The sequence below is a fragment of the Dama dama genome, chromosome 15 (assembly GCF_033118175.1).
Source record: "Dama dama isolate Ldn47 chromosome 15, ASM3311817v1, whole genome shotgun sequence".
Classification (NCBI taxonomy): Eukaryota; Metazoa; Chordata; class Mammalia; order Artiodactyla; family Cervidae; genus Dama; species Dama dama.
The window spans coordinates 95528429-95546178 of record NC_083695.1 but is presented as its reverse complement, the minus strand read 5'-3'; the positions used below and the strand labels follow the sequence as shown (position 1 = coordinate 95546178).

The 17750-nt window shown below is 44.7% G+C and overlaps 1 protein-coding gene across 1 annotated transcript in view; it reads left to right on the top strand.

The window, feature by feature from the left end:
• Positions 1-732: 732 nt before the first annotated feature.
• Positions 733-17750, top strand: part of TCERG1L (transcription elongation regulator 1 like) — a 197146-nt gene continuing 180128 nt past the window's right edge. The window contains exons 1-3 of the mRNA XM_061163193.1: positions 733-1074; positions 3153-3299; positions 4022-4202. Coding sequence (XP_061019176.1) covers positions 733-1074; positions 3153-3299; positions 4022-4202 — 670 coding nt within the window. The remainder of the gene's footprint in view (positions 1075-3152; positions 3300-4021; positions 4203-17750) is intronic.

The window sequence follows — 17750 nt, the reverse complement described above, 5'->3', positions numbered from 1 at the left end:
AGGCGCGGCGTAGGGGCCGCTGGGCGGAGGGCCCGCTGGGGGCCTGGGAAAGGGTTTGGCAGATTCTCCAGAGTGAGAGGGTCATCTACCCGTCCCCGGTGGCAATTGGTGCCCGCTTGGCGTCGGAGGCTGCAGCCAGCGTCCCCTCGGGGCCCTCCGCGGTTGACCCGGATAAAGCCAGGCAGAGAGCGGTCCGCGCCAGCGCCCCCAGCCCCGCCCGGCGGCGGGACGTGCCAGGCTCCAGCGCCTCCACCTTGGCCTCCGCTCGCTGCTGCTGCTGCTGGACCCCGGCTCCGGGCCGGGCCGTGCGCGCCTTCCCCGGCGTGCGCTCCGTCCGCGAGAGCCGGAGGCCTCCTGTGACCACATCTGAGCCCGGGGCGCGATCCGCGGGATCCCGGCCAGGCGCGCCCTCAGCGCCCCGCGCCCCCGCCCGCTCCCTATCCCCCTCCCCCGCCGCCGGCCGCGGGGGCCCAGGGGCGCGCGCCGGCCGGAGCCCGGGATCTGGGGACACTGAGAGCCCGGCCCGGGGCCTGGGGGGCGGCGGCGGTGCTGGGCGGCCGCGCTCGGAGAGGAGGGCGGCGGGCGGGAGGAGGGGCTCCCCGCGCGGGGCAGGGGCGGAGCGAGCGGCCGCGCCGCGGAACCAAGTGAGTTGGCTCCGGAGCCCGCGCCGCCGCCGGCCCGCACCTCGGGCGCCCGCCGCCCCCGCCGCCGCCGCCCGCGCGGGGATGTAGGATGCTGGTGGGCGCCAGGCTCCAGCGGCGGCGGCGGCAGCTGCAGCACCAGCCCCGCCGGCGGCAGCCTCTCCTCTGGCCGATGAATGCAGACCCGCCGCCGCCGCCGCCGCCCTGGGTTTGGATGGTGCCCGGCTCGGCCGGGCTGTTCCGGCTGGGCGCGGGGGTCGCGGCCCCGCCCGTGCTGCTCGCCTCGGCGCAGCCCCCCGCCGGCCCGCTGCTCCCGGGGCTGCCCGCCTGGCAAGCTCCCGGCGAGACCCTGCTGCCGCTGCCGCCGCTGCCCTCTGCGCCAGACCACGCCGCCGCCGCCGCCGCGCACCGCTACCCCGTGCTCCACGGGCAGGTAACGCGTCCCCGGCCCCTGCCCCGGGCTCGGGGTGGCCGGCGTTCCCTTGCTCCTGGCGCCGCCCTGGCCCCGACTCCGGCGGCCCCGGCCCCGTGGCGCGCGCTCCCCCCTCCCGCGGTGGTCCTCGGGCCCCCAGCCCATCAGGGCGCAGCCTGGCAGCCATGCATGGGCAACAAAGTTCACGCTCCGACGTCCCGTTCCGCCTCTGGCAGCTTTTGCAAGTCTTTCTTCCCGGTCTCTCGCTGGGCAGTTTGGAGACCCGCGCCCCAAAACCAGAGTCGGGACTGCCCGCCCCAACTTTGGCCCCGGCCGGGGTCGCTGTCCAGAGCGCGGTGCTGAAGTCGGCGCCTCGAAAGCCCAGCGCTGCTGCTGCGGACTGTGGCCGACTTAGCGGATAGAAGTTAATACTTTTACAGCCTCTGCCAGGCTTGAAAAGCAAGCTGGGAATCAATAGCTATTTCTGATTCTGATCTAGTGGTTTTTGTTTTTTTTTTTTTTTTCATTTGAAAATAGACTCAGGACAATGTTTAAGAAAATTCAAACCAGTGGAAGCCTGCAGGAAAACCCTGGCTTTAATACTGAGAAATGCTACTGGGTGATCTCCACTCCCACCCTGGGTCTTCCCGAGTCCACTAGATTAGCTAGTGTGATATTGCACTTTAGAGGAGTTTGGCGTTGCACACCTGGAATTAAAAAGAGAAAGTGACTGTACCTTTGATTAATGGTGCAACGGAGTAGTGCAAGCTGGTTTTGGCAAGACCCATTGTGTGCCATCTAACTATGCAGATGGATTTAAATCAGGGAATAGCATGTATTTTATTCCAATGATTCCAGTCATCAATAGCATATTCAAATGAGTGGATGACAGAATACACATCATTAATTTAATTCCAATATTATATTGTAAGCCTTTCTAAAAGATGTGGTTAACTCTTCTTAAATTGGTCTTTGGATATAATGATACATCACATATGTGGTACTGGATATGGTGTTTTGATGTGTGATGCAGTTCATGTTCATATTGTATTTTTTAATTATTTTTTTTAGTAATTATTGGTAGTTTTTCCTTTTCTTTCTCTTTCTTTCCCTTTTTTTTTTTTTTTTTGCTATTTTGAAGGGGTTGTCATATCCAAGTGCTACCACTAGAGGTATATAATGTCAAGGAACTACAATTTTTTTTTTCCCGTATGGAAAACTGCATTTTTTTTTTCTTGTGTAAATTTAAAACACAAAACCTCTCCCAAACAATATTAATCTTTAAAATATTTTGTGCTGCATATTTTCTGTTAAATAACAGTATTTATCCTAGAAGAACATTTTCACATAACAGGAAATTCAAAAATGCTTTTATGATTTTAAAACAAATACATATTGAAGCATTCCATATCATTGAACAATGAACCTATTCTCCACTGATAAAGATTCAGTTAATTTAATTAGAGAGACTGTCTCCTAAACTGTCTGCCCCCTTTCAACGTTTGCTGTCTTATTCTCTGCACTGGGATTTTTAGTTATGTGATAATCTCACTTACATTTTCTTTGCTTTGGAATCTATTTGCATTTGTGGACCTTGGAAAACTTTGAATCTTAACCTCTTATTTTGAAAATATTTCTAGTCCCTATTTTTAAGGTGATGAGTATAATTAATATGAGATGTTGTATGGAAAAGGATATAATAAAATATAGCTCTCTGCTTGCTTATGAAAAGAATTCAAGAATTATAAAAGGAATACCCAGCGTTTCACCTTTCCACTGTGGTTTCTCTTGTTCTCAGGACAGAAATTCGTTTCTTACCATGTTCTCGTGATTTTGTGCTTCAGAAGTTCTTGCCTAATGTTAAAGAATGCAGCGTTGTTAATGCATTGTGATGATTCTGATACAGAAACTTTTATAAATTTTTAGAATTTTTGAATATTTGTGGGGTTTAGGGACTGGAAAGAGGAAATTTTTCTCATAGCCAAACACATGCATTTTAAAGTTCCCTTTTAAAGCAGCTACCCCAGCATCTTTTGGTATGAAGTAGAGTTGATTGATACAGGCTAATGAGCATGCCCTTCTCTTTCCTTGGGTTCCAGTGGCTGTTTGGTGGTCATTCCCCATCGATTGGACTGTCCCCCACTTCCTCTGTGGAACTGGTGCCCATTTTCCCACATGTCTGCACATCCGCTCTTGCACTTCCTGTTGGGAAAAGCTGGATAGACAAAAGGATCCCTAATTGTAAGGTAAAAATGCAAGTAGTTTGATTGGACAGATGGGCTACTCATTACTAAGTTGTTGGGTATTCCCATAACAGAAATCATGGTGTATTTCTGGTTTCTTATTGCAGTGGATCCACCATTAGGTCTAGAGAGGAACCTTTTCAGAGTAAGACTGGCCTGTTCAAAAGCACCAGTAGATGGTGATGGTGGGGGATTTTGTTTTAGCGTAAAATATTTGGATTTCATAGAAAAATAGAAAAGTTCTACTTCTGAATCAGAATCTACCTTCTGAATTTTTCAGTTTTTAAATTCTACCCATTGATCAGAATCTAGCAGTAAACGTCATATAACTCAAAAATACATTTTAAAAGCATTTTCTTGCCACTATTCCTTTGAGTAGTCATCTTTCTAATGGTTTGTCTTGACTTTTGAATTAAAATATACTGGCCACACTTTGTTTACTTGAAAACCAAGGGAAAGTGGTACAGTGACCTGTTCCCCACATGCTGCTTACTTCAGTGGGGAGACTCTCTCATCTGCTAACTGGCTGCTGGAATGAATAGCCAAGTGAATAGCTGGAGACCAGGCCTCGAAGGTGATTGATATCAGAACCCCAAGCATCTAGAGTGCTTTTCCCACCCATAGAATCTTCAGGATTCAGTATTAGACAGGATAAGTATTGTACAGTCTTCAGCTTTTATTTTGTGTGCGGTCTTACATGTTATGCTTGCTTTCTCTTTGGACAGATCTTTGTAAATAATTCCTTTGCTCTGGACTCAACGTGGGTGTATCCTGAGGAATCAAGGTTGTTTCATGGGCACCAAAAGCCTCAGCTATGGACAAACCAAGTGGCCGTGTCTCTGTCCAGACCAGCCCCTGCCTCCAGGCCTCTGCCCACAGTGGTGTTAGCGCCTCAGCCCCCACCAGGTTGGTGCCCAGATGTCAGTGACAACGTGTGATTGGTTTTCTGCTTGCTTGCTCGGTTTAGCTACAGACTAGTTCTAGGTATGAAAACTATCTTTGTCATTTTAATGACATAATTCTTCCAGTAAAATATAATCCCTTTTCTGTGGTCAGGATTCCTCTTCATAAAGAAATTGAGTTTGGGTTTGCTTATTCACTGTGCTTTTGGAGAATGGAATCTGTTTTAAGGTGAAGTGATGGTTGAAACAATTTGTACAGAATCACGTTTTTGGTGCTCTGTTTTTAGAATGGGACCAAATCCTTTGCTGATAGCTCTTAGGAGGGGCTCCAATTGATCAGGCAACTCTTTTTAAAAGTGTTTCTTAGGTAGGAAAAGGTTCACGGCTCTGTGGTCCACAGGATACAGACACATGTAAGATTTGGGTGGGGGGGCAGTAGGGGGTTGATACTGGCGAAGGTCTATGAAAGTGTGCTGCTTGGGAGATGGATTCGGTTCTATCTTTGGAGTCTAGTGACCTGAGAGAACATTTGTCCTGGAACAGACTCCCATGAAATAATCTCCGGTTGAAAGATGATATAATAAACCTATATAGTAACAAGAGAATAAAATCATCTTATGAATTTTTAAGTTGATTTTAAAAATCACCTTAACATATGATCATATTACAAAAGCAAATGTTACCCATGCCACAATTATCTTGCAACACCTTCCATTATAGGATATTTTATGACTTCAGAATTTCATTATCTTCCTTGTAATTTCCTACCTACCAAGACTGTCGCAGTGTGTAGCTCTAAAATTTAGTAATAAAGACATGTACCTGTGGATAGTTCATTGCTGGTTTGGGAGACATATTTGTTTTCCTCCCTCTTTATCTGCCTTATGAGTCTAATTTGCTCTGGGTGCTATTTATCAATAAGTCAGAAAGAACACCCAACTCCAGTAGGTCCCCTACATATGAGCAAGTTCAGTTCCGAGAGTGCATTCATAAGTCCAATTTGTTCATAAGTCCAACAAATTTAGCCTAGGTACCCAGCTAACACAATGGGCTATATAGTACTGTGCTGTAATAGGTTTATAGTATATTCACACAAATCATACATTAAAAAAACAAACAGCAAAAGTAAAGAACACATCTTTAATCTTACAGTACAGTACATCGAAAAGTACAGCAGTTCCAGTTGCCTCACCGCTGCTTTTATTGTTGCTTCTGGGCCTCCTGGGCTTGAAAGAAAGACATTGTCCTACTGCCCTGTACGCAGCGCTATGCAGTGAAGTCCACAAAAGCCCGGCCACGTGGAGAGGGTGCGTGAGTGTGACGTGTGCGCCAGACACAGGGAAGCGTGCGTGTGACGTGTGCGCCAGACACAGGAAAGCGTGCGTGTGACGTGTGCGCCAGACACAGGAAAGCGTGCGTGTGACGTGTGCGCCAGACACAGGAAAGCGTGCGTGTGACGTGTGCGCCAGACACAGGAGCTGACTCATCTGATTGGACACATGCACGCTCACATTCACATCTTTGAAAGTTCGCAGCTGAAGGGTCCTGGGTAGGGGCCTTACTGCATTTGTGTGTTTTCACAGGCTGAAGCTGTGATTCTTGACTGAAACGTGCCTCTGTCCTTGTCATCATCTGTCACTGAGTTACTAATGTCTGAGCAAGCATCATACGTGCATACATTTATTTTACACTGAGGTGGTCACATGGCCTTTCTAAGTGAATGATGACAAGAGAGGATCAGAGAGCATGTAACATACAAGTGTCCCAGGGCTTTAGATGGCCCTTTGGGGCATGGAAGTAGAATATGTTACTTTCCTAGCGCATGGTCAATGCTGTCACCAAAGGCATCAGCACGTATAGTTTAAAAAATAGTGAAATTAGCTCATTGTTCGAACAAAAGCCTTGAGTGACCTTTCCTCCTGTCGCTTCACTCCTGAATATCATACTGACATTTGCATTCTACCTGATTTTCTTAGAAAACCCATCCTGTGGGAATGCTAAATATCTACTTAGTTGAAGAAGCTTCTGGCAAATTATCATAGCTTTTCTATCATGGGTATTTTTACTTTTGCCATTTTGTGGCACATATTTCATACTTGAAGCAAAGCCGTGTAAATTTTACCTTCTGACATTCTGTGATGTGTGCTCAGTCATACAATCACGTCCGGCTCTTTGTCACCCCATGGACTTATGGTGACATGGAGTCATGTCACCCCATGTAGCCCAGCAGGCTCCTGAGCCCATGGAATTTCCCAGGCAGTAATACTGGAGTGGGTTGCCATTTCCTCCTCCAAGGGATCTTCCTGACCCAGGGATCAAACCTGCCTCTCCTGCATTGGCAGGCAGCTTCTTTACCACTAGCACTACCTGGAAGCCCTTGACTTTTTTGACTAAGCTATATTAAAGGTTGAAATAAAATAATCATTTCTTACTAACATGGTCGATTGTAGAGTAACTGTCCACCTCATCTTCCACTTGTCAGGTCCCTTCCTTGGATTCTTGGACTGTTTCTTGGAATTATGAACCATAAGACTGTAATATGGCTTACATATCTTTTGGGGAATCTGTCATCAGAGCTATTTTACTAAGTCAAAGCTTTTATTTTGAGATGGAAGTTTCTGAACTGATACAAGGAAGTTTTGATTTTTTGATACGTTTCATAATTCTTAGAAATTAGTAATCTGGAAAGTATGTGTTAAATGACCCTAAGTTCAAAGAATGTATTTCTGTCCATGGGATTCTCTAGGCAAAAATACTAGAGTGGGTTGCCATGCCCTTCTCCAGGGGCTCTTCCTGACCCAGGGATCAAACTTAGGTCCCCTGTACTGCAGGCAGATTCTTTACCATTTGAGTTACCCAGGAAGCCACAAAGAATACATTTAGGGGGTTGTTTCTATGTTACGGACTGCTTGACTGAGAACTTAGAGAGGGGAACAAGTAAAGTTGGAAGGTAGTTAAAAGATACATTGTTTCAATTTTGCTGTAATTTGTGAGAAAATTTCAGATAGACTCATTAAAACATTTTACATGTAAATTTTCAGATATGTTATTGAAAGTTACTGTTTTAAATTTTATACTTGATATAAATTGATAAATTTAAGTATTATTTTGTTCTATGTTAGATAAATTTATACATTTATAAATATCAGTTCAGTTCAGTCACTCAATCATGTCCAACTCTTTGCAACCCCATGGACTGCAGCATGCCAGGCCTCCCTGTCCATCACCAATTCCCAGAGTTTGCTCAAACTCATGTCCATCCAGTCAGTGATGACATCCAAGCATCTCATCCTCTGTTGTCCCCTTCTCCTCCCTCCTTCAATCTTTCCCAGCATCAGGGTTGTTTCCAATGAGTCAGTTCTTCACATCAGGTGGCCAAAGGATTGGAGTTTCAGCTTCAGCATCAGTCCTTCCAATGAATATTCAGGACTGATTTCCTTTAGGATGGACTCGTTGGATCTCCTTGCAGCCCAAGGGGCTTTCAAGAGTCTTCTCAACACCACAGTTCAAAAGCATGAATATTTTGGTGCACAGCTTTCTTTATAGTCCAACTCTCACATCCATACATGACTACTGGAAAAACCATAGCTTTGACTAGATGGACCTTTGTTGGCAAAGTAATGTCTCTGCTTTTTAATATGCCATCTAGGTTGGTCATAACTTTTTTTCCAAGGAGAAAGCGTCTTTTAATTTCATGACTGCAGTCACCATCTGCAGTGATTTTGTAGACCAAGAAAAGTCTCTCATTGTTTACACTGTTTCCCATCTGTTTGTGATGAAGTGATGGGACTGGATGCCATGATCTTAGTTTTCTGACTGTTGGGTTTTAACACAATTTTTTTCACTCTCCTCTTTCACTTTCATCAAGAGGCTCTTTAGTTCTTCTTCACTTTCTGCCATAAGGATGGTGTCATCTGCATATCTGAGGTGATTGATATTTCTCCTGGCAATCTTGATTCCAGCTTGTGCTTCATCCATCACAGTGTTTCACGTGATGTACTCTGCATATAAGCAGGGTGACAATATACAGCCTTGACATGCTCCTTTCCCAATTTGGAACCAGTCTGTTGTTCCATGTCTGGTTCTAACTATTGCTTCTTGACCTGCATACAGATTTCTCAGGAGGCAGGTATATCATATTATATATAGTATATTAATATGTAATTAATGTATGGATATATTATATAAGTGATACCTTAAGTTGATCTGTCTTATAAGTTATGTTCAGAGTAAATGGCCTTCAGATCATAGATATATTTTATTAATGCCCCTTAAATTCATCAAAGAAGTGCTATGAGAGCTCCAGGGAGAATCAGGAGAGAGAGTCAGAACTGCCTGTTTTAAACGGGGCTGGCAGGCCCAGTGCATTTCCCTCTCCTGGATAGATGGCACCTCTGTGTACTGATCAGTATGTACCGTGAGCTCAAATGCTATGGCACTCGGCAGTGGCTTTGTCTGAATGAGCACGTGGTTTGTTGGAGCGAGTTGGAGGCTGGGTTGGGCAGGGATGCTGTGACCTCTGAGAGCCCTGTTGATGCCACGTTCCGCTGGCCTATGGTTGGCCAAGGAGGAACCGCAGCACCACAGGGTCTTTATTAGCGCAAGTTGAATGAATTGGGGGTAAACCCTCTAAAACTGAATACGTGTTTTGAAGGAGTTCGTTTTTAGGTGTATGCTAGACTGATGTGTTGAGAATGAAGGTGGTGATTTGCTGTTAGACGCAGACCTGAAGAGAGCCTGTTGGCCCCTGAGAAGCATAGCGTGGAGGTCAGTCGTGTTCCCGTCTGCGCTCATCGGAGGCGCCTCCTCTCCCGTCGGCGATGTGGACGTGGACGCTGCAGGGCGCCCTCACAGCTCAGGGTCTCCCAGGGCCTGTGCGGTCGGTAGATGGCCACTCAGCACTGTGGTCCTGCGGGCTGTCTGCAGACGTGAGCGGAGGGTCTCAGGAGATGAGCAGGGAAGGCCTCTGCGGGAGGGGCGGGACATCGATGTGCCTGAAACACAACGAAGACCAGAGCGCTTGACCCAGAGCGCTTGACTGGGGCGGGAGAGGCAGCATCAGAGTGGGGCAGGCAGAGTCACGCAAACCCCAGGAAATGTTTCACCAGGTGACAAGCCTCGGGAGGGGAGCGGTGGCGTGGGGGCAGTCGCCCCAGCTCGGGGCCTCTTCTTTTAAGAGGAGTCCTAGTATTGGGCGGGACCTGCTGAGTCCTGGGCCCTCTCCAGGGTGTCGGGATTTTGCATCCTTCCTTGGCTCTGGAGCCGCGGGTTCTCCAGGCAAGTGTGAATCCATCTTCAGGAAGCAGGGCAAAGAGAAGGCAGCACGTCCTTACTGAAACATAAATGCCAGCGTACAAACGCACACAGCGCTCCAACTGTACCGGAAGCTAAAGGCTCCACTGAATGACTTAGTGGCTTTTTAAGGGATTATCGCTCATCACGGTGTGAACGGATGGCATTGAGAAGCGCTCTAGGCCTCAGAGGTCGATGCAGGGGGGACGAGGTTGCCCGGGGCTGGCACAGGCATGCCCTCCTCTTTGACAGTCTCTGTGCTTGTGGGGGCGGCCTCATCCCTTTGTCTCCATCTCCCTTCTCCCATGCAGCACTGGGACCCTCTTTATCCCAGGGAGGAATGGACTTGCATCGCTTCTGAGGGTGTGAGGTTTATCACAGCGGGAGATGGGAGCAGGACCAGCATGGAAATGATCCTTTCCGAGGAGTCTCTGCTCTTCACGTCTAAAAATAAGGACTTCAGAGTCTTTTGAGCCATTCAGAAATACACCAACTCAGACTCAGCGTATCAAGCCGGAGAATGATAGACTCAGCTCCTGTGCAGTAAAGACACAGGACGCGATAGTTTGCTGGAGACTGGAGTTTGTCTGCAAGTTGTCTGTACCGCATTGCCCTTCGGCTTGAGATCAAAGAGCCTGATTCTACCAATATCTTGCTGGGGAAAAAAATACTGACTGTGACTTTCAAAGAAGACTGGAGAGAGGGAGAGAAAATGGGAGATGTGGTGGAGCCCCGGAAACTACTCCGCTTCATGAAAGATGCATTTACTCAAAACATACAGAAGGAAGACAGATCTGGGAAAAGGCTGCTGCACTGGAACTTGTAAGCATTTTGTATAAATCAGTGCTTGGTTTAGCTTAATAAGAAGAAAAGAATGGTACAGCAAAGCAATAAAAGAAAAATCAGCAGGGAGCTGGCAGAGGCATGAAGTCGCATGGAAAGATGGTTTGGATTCAGGTGACAGAAGATGATATGAAAGGATTCTTCAGCACGCTTAGCTATGACAGTAAACAGAGGTGGGATCATGACAAGGTGATGTGTGAGACAGAAAGCAAACGGCACATCAATATTGATTTGAACTCCTTAAAAAATGAATATAATGCAGCAGATGTATTAATGTGGCAGAACCGTGTACCTGGCTCACAGTGTCTTGTTGAAGTCTGTGAATGGGGAGCCCCTCCATCTAGGAACACAGACGCAGACACGGCTTCAGATCAGTGTCGAGTATGCGGTGGGATCTCCTGGTGGGGAAAACCTTAGAGACTTAGGAGGGGGAAACGTTAGTGATCAAAGAAGTAAATGCCCAACAGGAAGTCATCTATACGCGTAAGCGAGAAGAGGCATCCTCGAACCACCGACGGATCGCTTTCTCTTCTAATGTTCTCGCTCAAGCTCTACGTCTCACGTTAATGTTGCTGTCATTCCACATTTACATTTTGTCTTTCTCATCAGTGTTTTCCTTATCTTTTTAATTTATTTTTTAATTGGAGGAAAGTTGCTTTTAAAATATTGTGTTTTCTGCCATACAGCCATTCGAATCAGTCGCAATTGTTTTAAGTTTAAGCCTGTTGTTTAAAGGTACAGTTTCTACTTTTGCTTTTTAAAGGTGGATACTTATATTATTCTTCAGCATACTTATATTTGACTTCCTATTTTGGTATTTTTTCTGTCATGTTATTATTCCTGTTTCTCACGGTCTTTTGTTATTCCTTTATTTTAGTCTGCTTTTATTATTTTGCTGTGCCTTGTATGTTTTGTTTGATTTTGTTTATTTGTGTTTTATATGGTGATTTGGAATCTGTTCCTACTGATTCTATTTTCTCAAGCAATTAACAGTAAGATTGAGGAAAAAAAACAGATTTAACTCTGTTTCCTCTAATTTTCAAATCATGACAACACTATCCCTTTAGAATTTTTTATAGAGTATGAAAAATTTGGGAAAACTTTATATCATAAAAATTTATTGTTTTCTCTTCGGTTTCCTCAACTGACAAATTAATCTAAAGCAGCAGCTAAAAATGGGGTGATGACAGGTTCCAGAATATCTGTAATTGTCAACAATTTTTTTCAATCATTTAGAATATATGTAAATATTTGTTAATTTAGTTAAGAAGTGAGTGGAAAATTCTGAGAAGTTTTTTCTCCCCAAACTAAAGCTGAGAAAAATAACTACAATCTGAATACATAACCTCAAATTATGTTAGTAAAATTGGGAAGAGGAGAAGTGAGAAATGTGAGGATGCAAAGTATTTCAAAATCCCTCAAATAGAATAAAAGAAGCTGAAACACTAGGAAACTCTCTGCATTGGAAGCTGATAACAAGGTTACCCAAGACTGACCCAGGCCAAGGAGTCCGGCCCCATAGCCAACCTTACAAATATCAGTAAAAGCAGCAGCCATCTACCACTGGTGCAGGGCGGGCTTGGAGAGTGGCCTTTTACCGTGGTATAGGAGAATGGGGATCGCTGAAAGTCGAGGAGGCACAAATATTAAGACTTAGACACCCCGGAACTTTCTAAGAAAAAGACATTGGTAAAGGGCCTGTGGGCATGGAAGGCAATTGTGGCCAAAAAGTTCAAACCAGGTCAACACCCGATGACCCTGACCCACCTCGTTCACTAACACCTCGGCAGAAGGAAAGGCATGCTCATTTCCAGGAGTAAATCCTATTCACTTCATTCTCTGCTGTTCTTTTCATGACATCTGCATGCTAATTCACTCAGTCATGTCCAATTCTTCATGACCCCATGGACTATGGCCCGCCAGGCTTCACTGTCCATGGGATTCTCCAGGCAAGAATACTGGAGTGGGTTCCCATGCCCTCCTCCAGGGGATCTTTCCAATCCAGGGATCAAACCCGCGTCTCTCCTGCATTGCTGGTAGATTCTTTACCACTAGCGCCACCTGTGAAAATATGTGACGTCTGGCTTTGAACAAAAAACTTATAAGACACACAACGCAGAAAATGAAAATAATGGTCAACAGACAAGATAATCAGTACAACCAGATCCTAAGACGACATATTTTAAAACTATCAGTCAGGAAGTTTGAAATAACTATGATTCATCTATTTATGAGTCTAATGGAAAAGGATGGCAACATGGATGAAAAATAGAGAATCTCATCATAGTAATGGAAAATATATAAAAAAAAAAACAAAATTAAAATACTTGACAAAATAAAACATGGTATCATAAATGAAGAATTATTTTGGTGGAGTCATGAGCAGAGAATAGCAAGAAGAGATGAGAAGGCTTCTTAAGTGGACAATGCAAGGAAATAGAAAAAAAAAAAAACCCACAATAGAATGGGAAACACCAGAGATCTCTTCAAGAAAATTGGAGGTACTAAGGGAACATTTCATGCAAAGATGGGCACAATAAAGGACAGAAATGGTATGGACCTAACAGAAGCAGAAGAGATTAAGACGAGCAGGCAAAAACACACAGAAGAAGTGTATAGACAGTCTTAAGGACCTGGGGAAACATTGTGCCCACTTTGTGTCTTAATATTTGTGGCCCCTCAACTTTCAGTGATGGTCACTGACCTAGAGCCAGACATCCTGAAGTGTGAAGTCAAGTGGGCCTTAGGAAACATTACTACAATTCTAGCTCAGCTATTTCAAATCCTAAATGTTGATGCTGTCAAAGTGCTGCACTCAATATGCCAACAAACTTGGAAAACTCAGCAGGGGCCACAAGACTGGAAAAGATCAGTTTTCATTCCAATCCCAAAGAAAGGCAATGCCAAAGAATGTTCAAATTACCATACAATTGCATTCATTTCACATGCTAGCAAAATTATGCTCACAATCCTGCAAGTAAGACTTTAACAGTTTGTGAAGCAAGAACTTCCAGATGTTCAAGCTGGATTTAGAAGAGGCGGAGAAACCAGAGATCAAATTGCCAACATCCATTGGATCATAGAAAAAGCAAGGGAATTTCAGAAAATAATATCTATTTCTGCTTCATTGACTATGCTACAGCCTTTGACTGTTTGGATCACAGCAAACAGTGGAAAATTCTTAAAGAGATGGGAATACCAGACCACATTATCTGCCTCCTGAGAAACATGTATGCAGGTCAAGAAGCAACAGTAAGAACTGGACACGGAACAATGGACTGGTTCAAAATTGGGAAAGGAATATGTCAAGGTTGCATATTGTCACCCTGCTTATTTAACTTAAATGCAGAGTACATCATGCGAAATGTTGGGCTGGATAACTCACAAACTGGAATCAAGGTTACTGGGAGAAATATCAACAACCTCAGATATGCAGATGACACCACCCTTATGGCAGAAAGCAAAGAGGAACTAAAGAGCCTCTTGATGAAGGTAAAAGAAGAGTGTGAAACGTTGGCTTAAAACTCAACATTCAAAAAACTATTCAAGTTATGGCGTCTGGTCCCACCAATTCAGGGCAAATACATGGGGAAAACGTGGAAACAGTGACAGATCATTTTCTTGGTCTCCAAAATCACTGAGGATGGTGACTGCAGCCACAATATTAAAGAGCACTTGCTGCTTGGAAGAAAAGCTAAGACAAACCTAGACAGCATATTAAAAAGCAGAGACATTACTTTGCCAACAGAGGTCCATCTAGTCAAAGCTATGGTTTTTCCAGTAATCACATACAGACGTGAGAGTTGGACCATAAAGAAGGTTGAGTGCCCAGAAATTGATATTTTTGAACTGTGGTTCGGGAGAAGACTCTTGAGAATCTCTTTGGCAACAAGGAGATCAAACCAGTCCATCCTAAAAGAAATCAGTCCTGAATATTCATTGGAAGGACAGATGCTGAAGTTGAAACTCTAATACTTTGGCCACCTGATGTGAAGAATTGACTCATCAGAAAAGACCCTGATGCTGGGAAAGATTGAAGGCAGGAGGAGAAGGGGACAGCAGAAGATGAGATGGTTGGATGGCATCACTGACTAGACGGACATGAGTTTGAGCAAGCTCCGGGAGTTGGTGATACGGGGGTCCTGGCATGCGGCAGTCCACGGGGTCACAGAGAATCAGACATGACTGAGCGACTGAATTAAGAAGAGGAAAAGACCATACTCCAAAAGCTGTAAGATGCTGATGAAAGAAACTGAAGATGACACAAGCAGGTGGAAAGGTATGCCGTGCTCTTGGTTGGAAGAATCAATATTGTTCAGATGACCATCCTACCCGTGGAAATCTACAGATTCAGTGCAATCTCTGCCAAATCACCAGTGGCATTTTTCACAGAGCTAAAACAAGAAATTTTAAAATTTGTACAGAAACGCAGAAGACTCCACATAGCCAAAACAATCTTGAGAAAGAACAGAGCCTCCTTAGGCAGCTTTATTCCGAGGTATGTTATTCTTTTTGTTGCACTGGTAAGTGGGATTGTTTCCTTGATTTCTCTTTCTGATTTAATATTTAAATGTAAGGTTGGACACTCTAAAATCCTTAGTTTAAAACATAGACAGAACTCTTGAACACAAATCACAGCAACATCTTTTCTGATACCCTTCCTAGAGTAATGAAAATAAAAACAAATCTAAACAAATGGAATCTAATTAAACTTAAGAACTTTTGCACAGCAAAGGAAACCATAAATTAAGCAAAAAGACAACCCTCAGAATGGGAGCAAATATTTGCAAACAAAACAGCTGACATGGGATTAGTCTCCAAAATATACCAATAGGTCATGCACTTCAATATAAAAAATAAGCCAATCAAAACCTGGCAGAAGATCTAAATAAACATTTTTCTAAAGAAGACCTACAGATGGCTAAAAAGCACATGAAAAGATGCTAAACATCACTAATTTTTAGAGAAATGCAAATCAAAACTACATTGAGGTATCACCTCACACTGGTCAAAATCTATAAACAAGGCATGTGGAGAAGAGGGAACCTTCCTACACTGTTGGGTGGGAAGGTAAAGGTCCAGCTTCTATGGAGAACAGAAGGGAGGGTCCTTAAAGAACTAAAAAGAGAACTACCTCTGACCCAACAATCCCACTCCTGGACATAAATCCAGAGCAAACCATAATTCAAACAGAAACATGCACCCCAATGTTCATTGCAGTATTATTTACAGTAGCCAGGACATGGAAGAAACCTAAATGTCCATCAACAGAGGAATGCAAAGAAAAGATACAGTGCATAAATACAGTGAACTATCACTCAGCCATTAAAAGAAACAAAATAATACCATTTGCAGCAACATGGGTAGACCTAGAGACTGTTTCACTGAGTGAAGTATGCCGGCACAGAGAGACAGATATCATACGATGTTGCTTACATGCAGAGTCTAAGAAAAGGGTACAGATTAACTTCTTTACAAAGCAGATGTGGAGTCAGAGACATGGAATGCAAACTTATGGTTACCAGGGGATAAATGGGGCGGGGGGAGATAAATTGGGAGACTGGGATCAACATACGCACACTCCTAAAGATAAAATAAATAGTGAGGACCTGTTGCTTAGTTCAGGGGCTTCCCAGCTGGCGCTAGAGGTCAAGAACCCACTTGCCAATGCAGGAGACATAAGAGACGTGGGTTCAATCCCTGGGTTGAAAGATCCCTTGGAGGATGGCATGGCAACCCACTTCAGTATTCTCGCCTGGACAATCCCATGGACAGAGGAGCCTGGTAGGCTACAGTCCACGGGGTCACAAAGAGTCACGGCTGAAGCAACTTAGCACACACACTCGCATGTACGCGTAGCACAGGGAACTCTGTTCAACACTTTATAACGACCTATTTGGGAAAAGAATCTGAAAGAGCGGATATTGTTGCTGTTTAGTCGCTAAATTGTGTCCGACTCTTTTGTGACCCCATGGATTGTAGTCCTCCAGGCTCCTCTGTCCGTGGGATTTCCCAGGCAAGAATTCTGGATGTGAAACTCAGTCATGTCCGACTCTTTGTGACCCCATGGACTATACAAACTGTGGAATTCTCCAGGCCAGAATTCTGGAATGAGTTGTATTTCCCTTCTCCATGGAATCTTCCCAACCCAGGGATTGAGCCCATGTCTCCTGCTTAGCAGGCAGATTCTTTACCACTGAGCAACCTGGGAAGCCCAGAATAGATCCGTGTGTGTCTATAACTGATTCACTTTACTGTATGTGCATACTGAGTCACTTCAGTCGTGTCCAACACTCTGTGACCCTATGGACTGCAGCCCGCCAGGCTCCTCTATTCATGGGATTCTCCAGGCAAGAATACTGGAGTGAGTTGCCATGTCCTCCTCCAGGGGATCTTCCTGAATGCACCTGAAACTAACACAGCATTGTAAATCAGCTGTACTCCAAGAAAGTTTTTTTTAACTAATATAATTTCACTCAGTGATTCTCCTACGGCAAGTTAAATAAAGAACAAATATGTAGTCACAGTGATTCAGCACCTCATAATTTATAACAACAAAAGGAAAAAAAAACCACAACTGTCCATGACTAAATAACTGGTTAAGTCAATTACCATGTATCAATAAAAGTGGGCATTCTTCAACTATTAGTAGAAGTGCTTTAGAAGACTAATCAGACAAAAGAAGTTTTCGTTTTGTTTTAGTAATTTTTAGAAGTGGATTGCAACCTCTATGAGCCAGATGATGCCGGTTTGAGAGTGCTGCTCACACATACTCATTCACACACACACTGATAAAAGATGGAAGGAAGCATCAGAAAATGTAATGGTTATTTCTGGATGTTGGGATGAGGGGCCACTTTATTTCCAGTGATGTAGTTTCTTTCATTTCCCATTTGCAGTGAGCATGTATTACTTATGTAATACAGAATGCCATAAAATGCATGAAAAAGCTCCTTTCTTCTTTGTGCTGTTGAAAACGAGAATATTGCATGCTGCTTGAGCCTCCCATTGGCTGCATCACTCTGATGGAACCATAATGGAGTCACATCCATCTGTTCCACAAAGAAAGAGCCCCATATCAACACAAAGCTTGATTGGTTTTTAACCACTCATTATTTCTGGGGACCCTGATGCTGGAAAAGAGTGACGGGAAAAGGAGAAAGGGCCGACAGAGGATGAGATGGTTGGATGGCATCACCGACTCAACAGACACGAGTTTGAGCAAACTCCGGAAGATGGTGGAGGACAGGGAAGCCAGGTGGGCTGCAGTCCACGGGGTTGCCAAGAGCCGGACACAGCTGAGCGACTGAGCAGCAACAACGAGTCTGGGAAGGAGGAGTTCTCCACCTTGTAGCTGCAGGATCAGACGTCTGGAAGAACCTCAGGAAGAGGTCTTTCGTTTCTTCCTTGGAGCTGC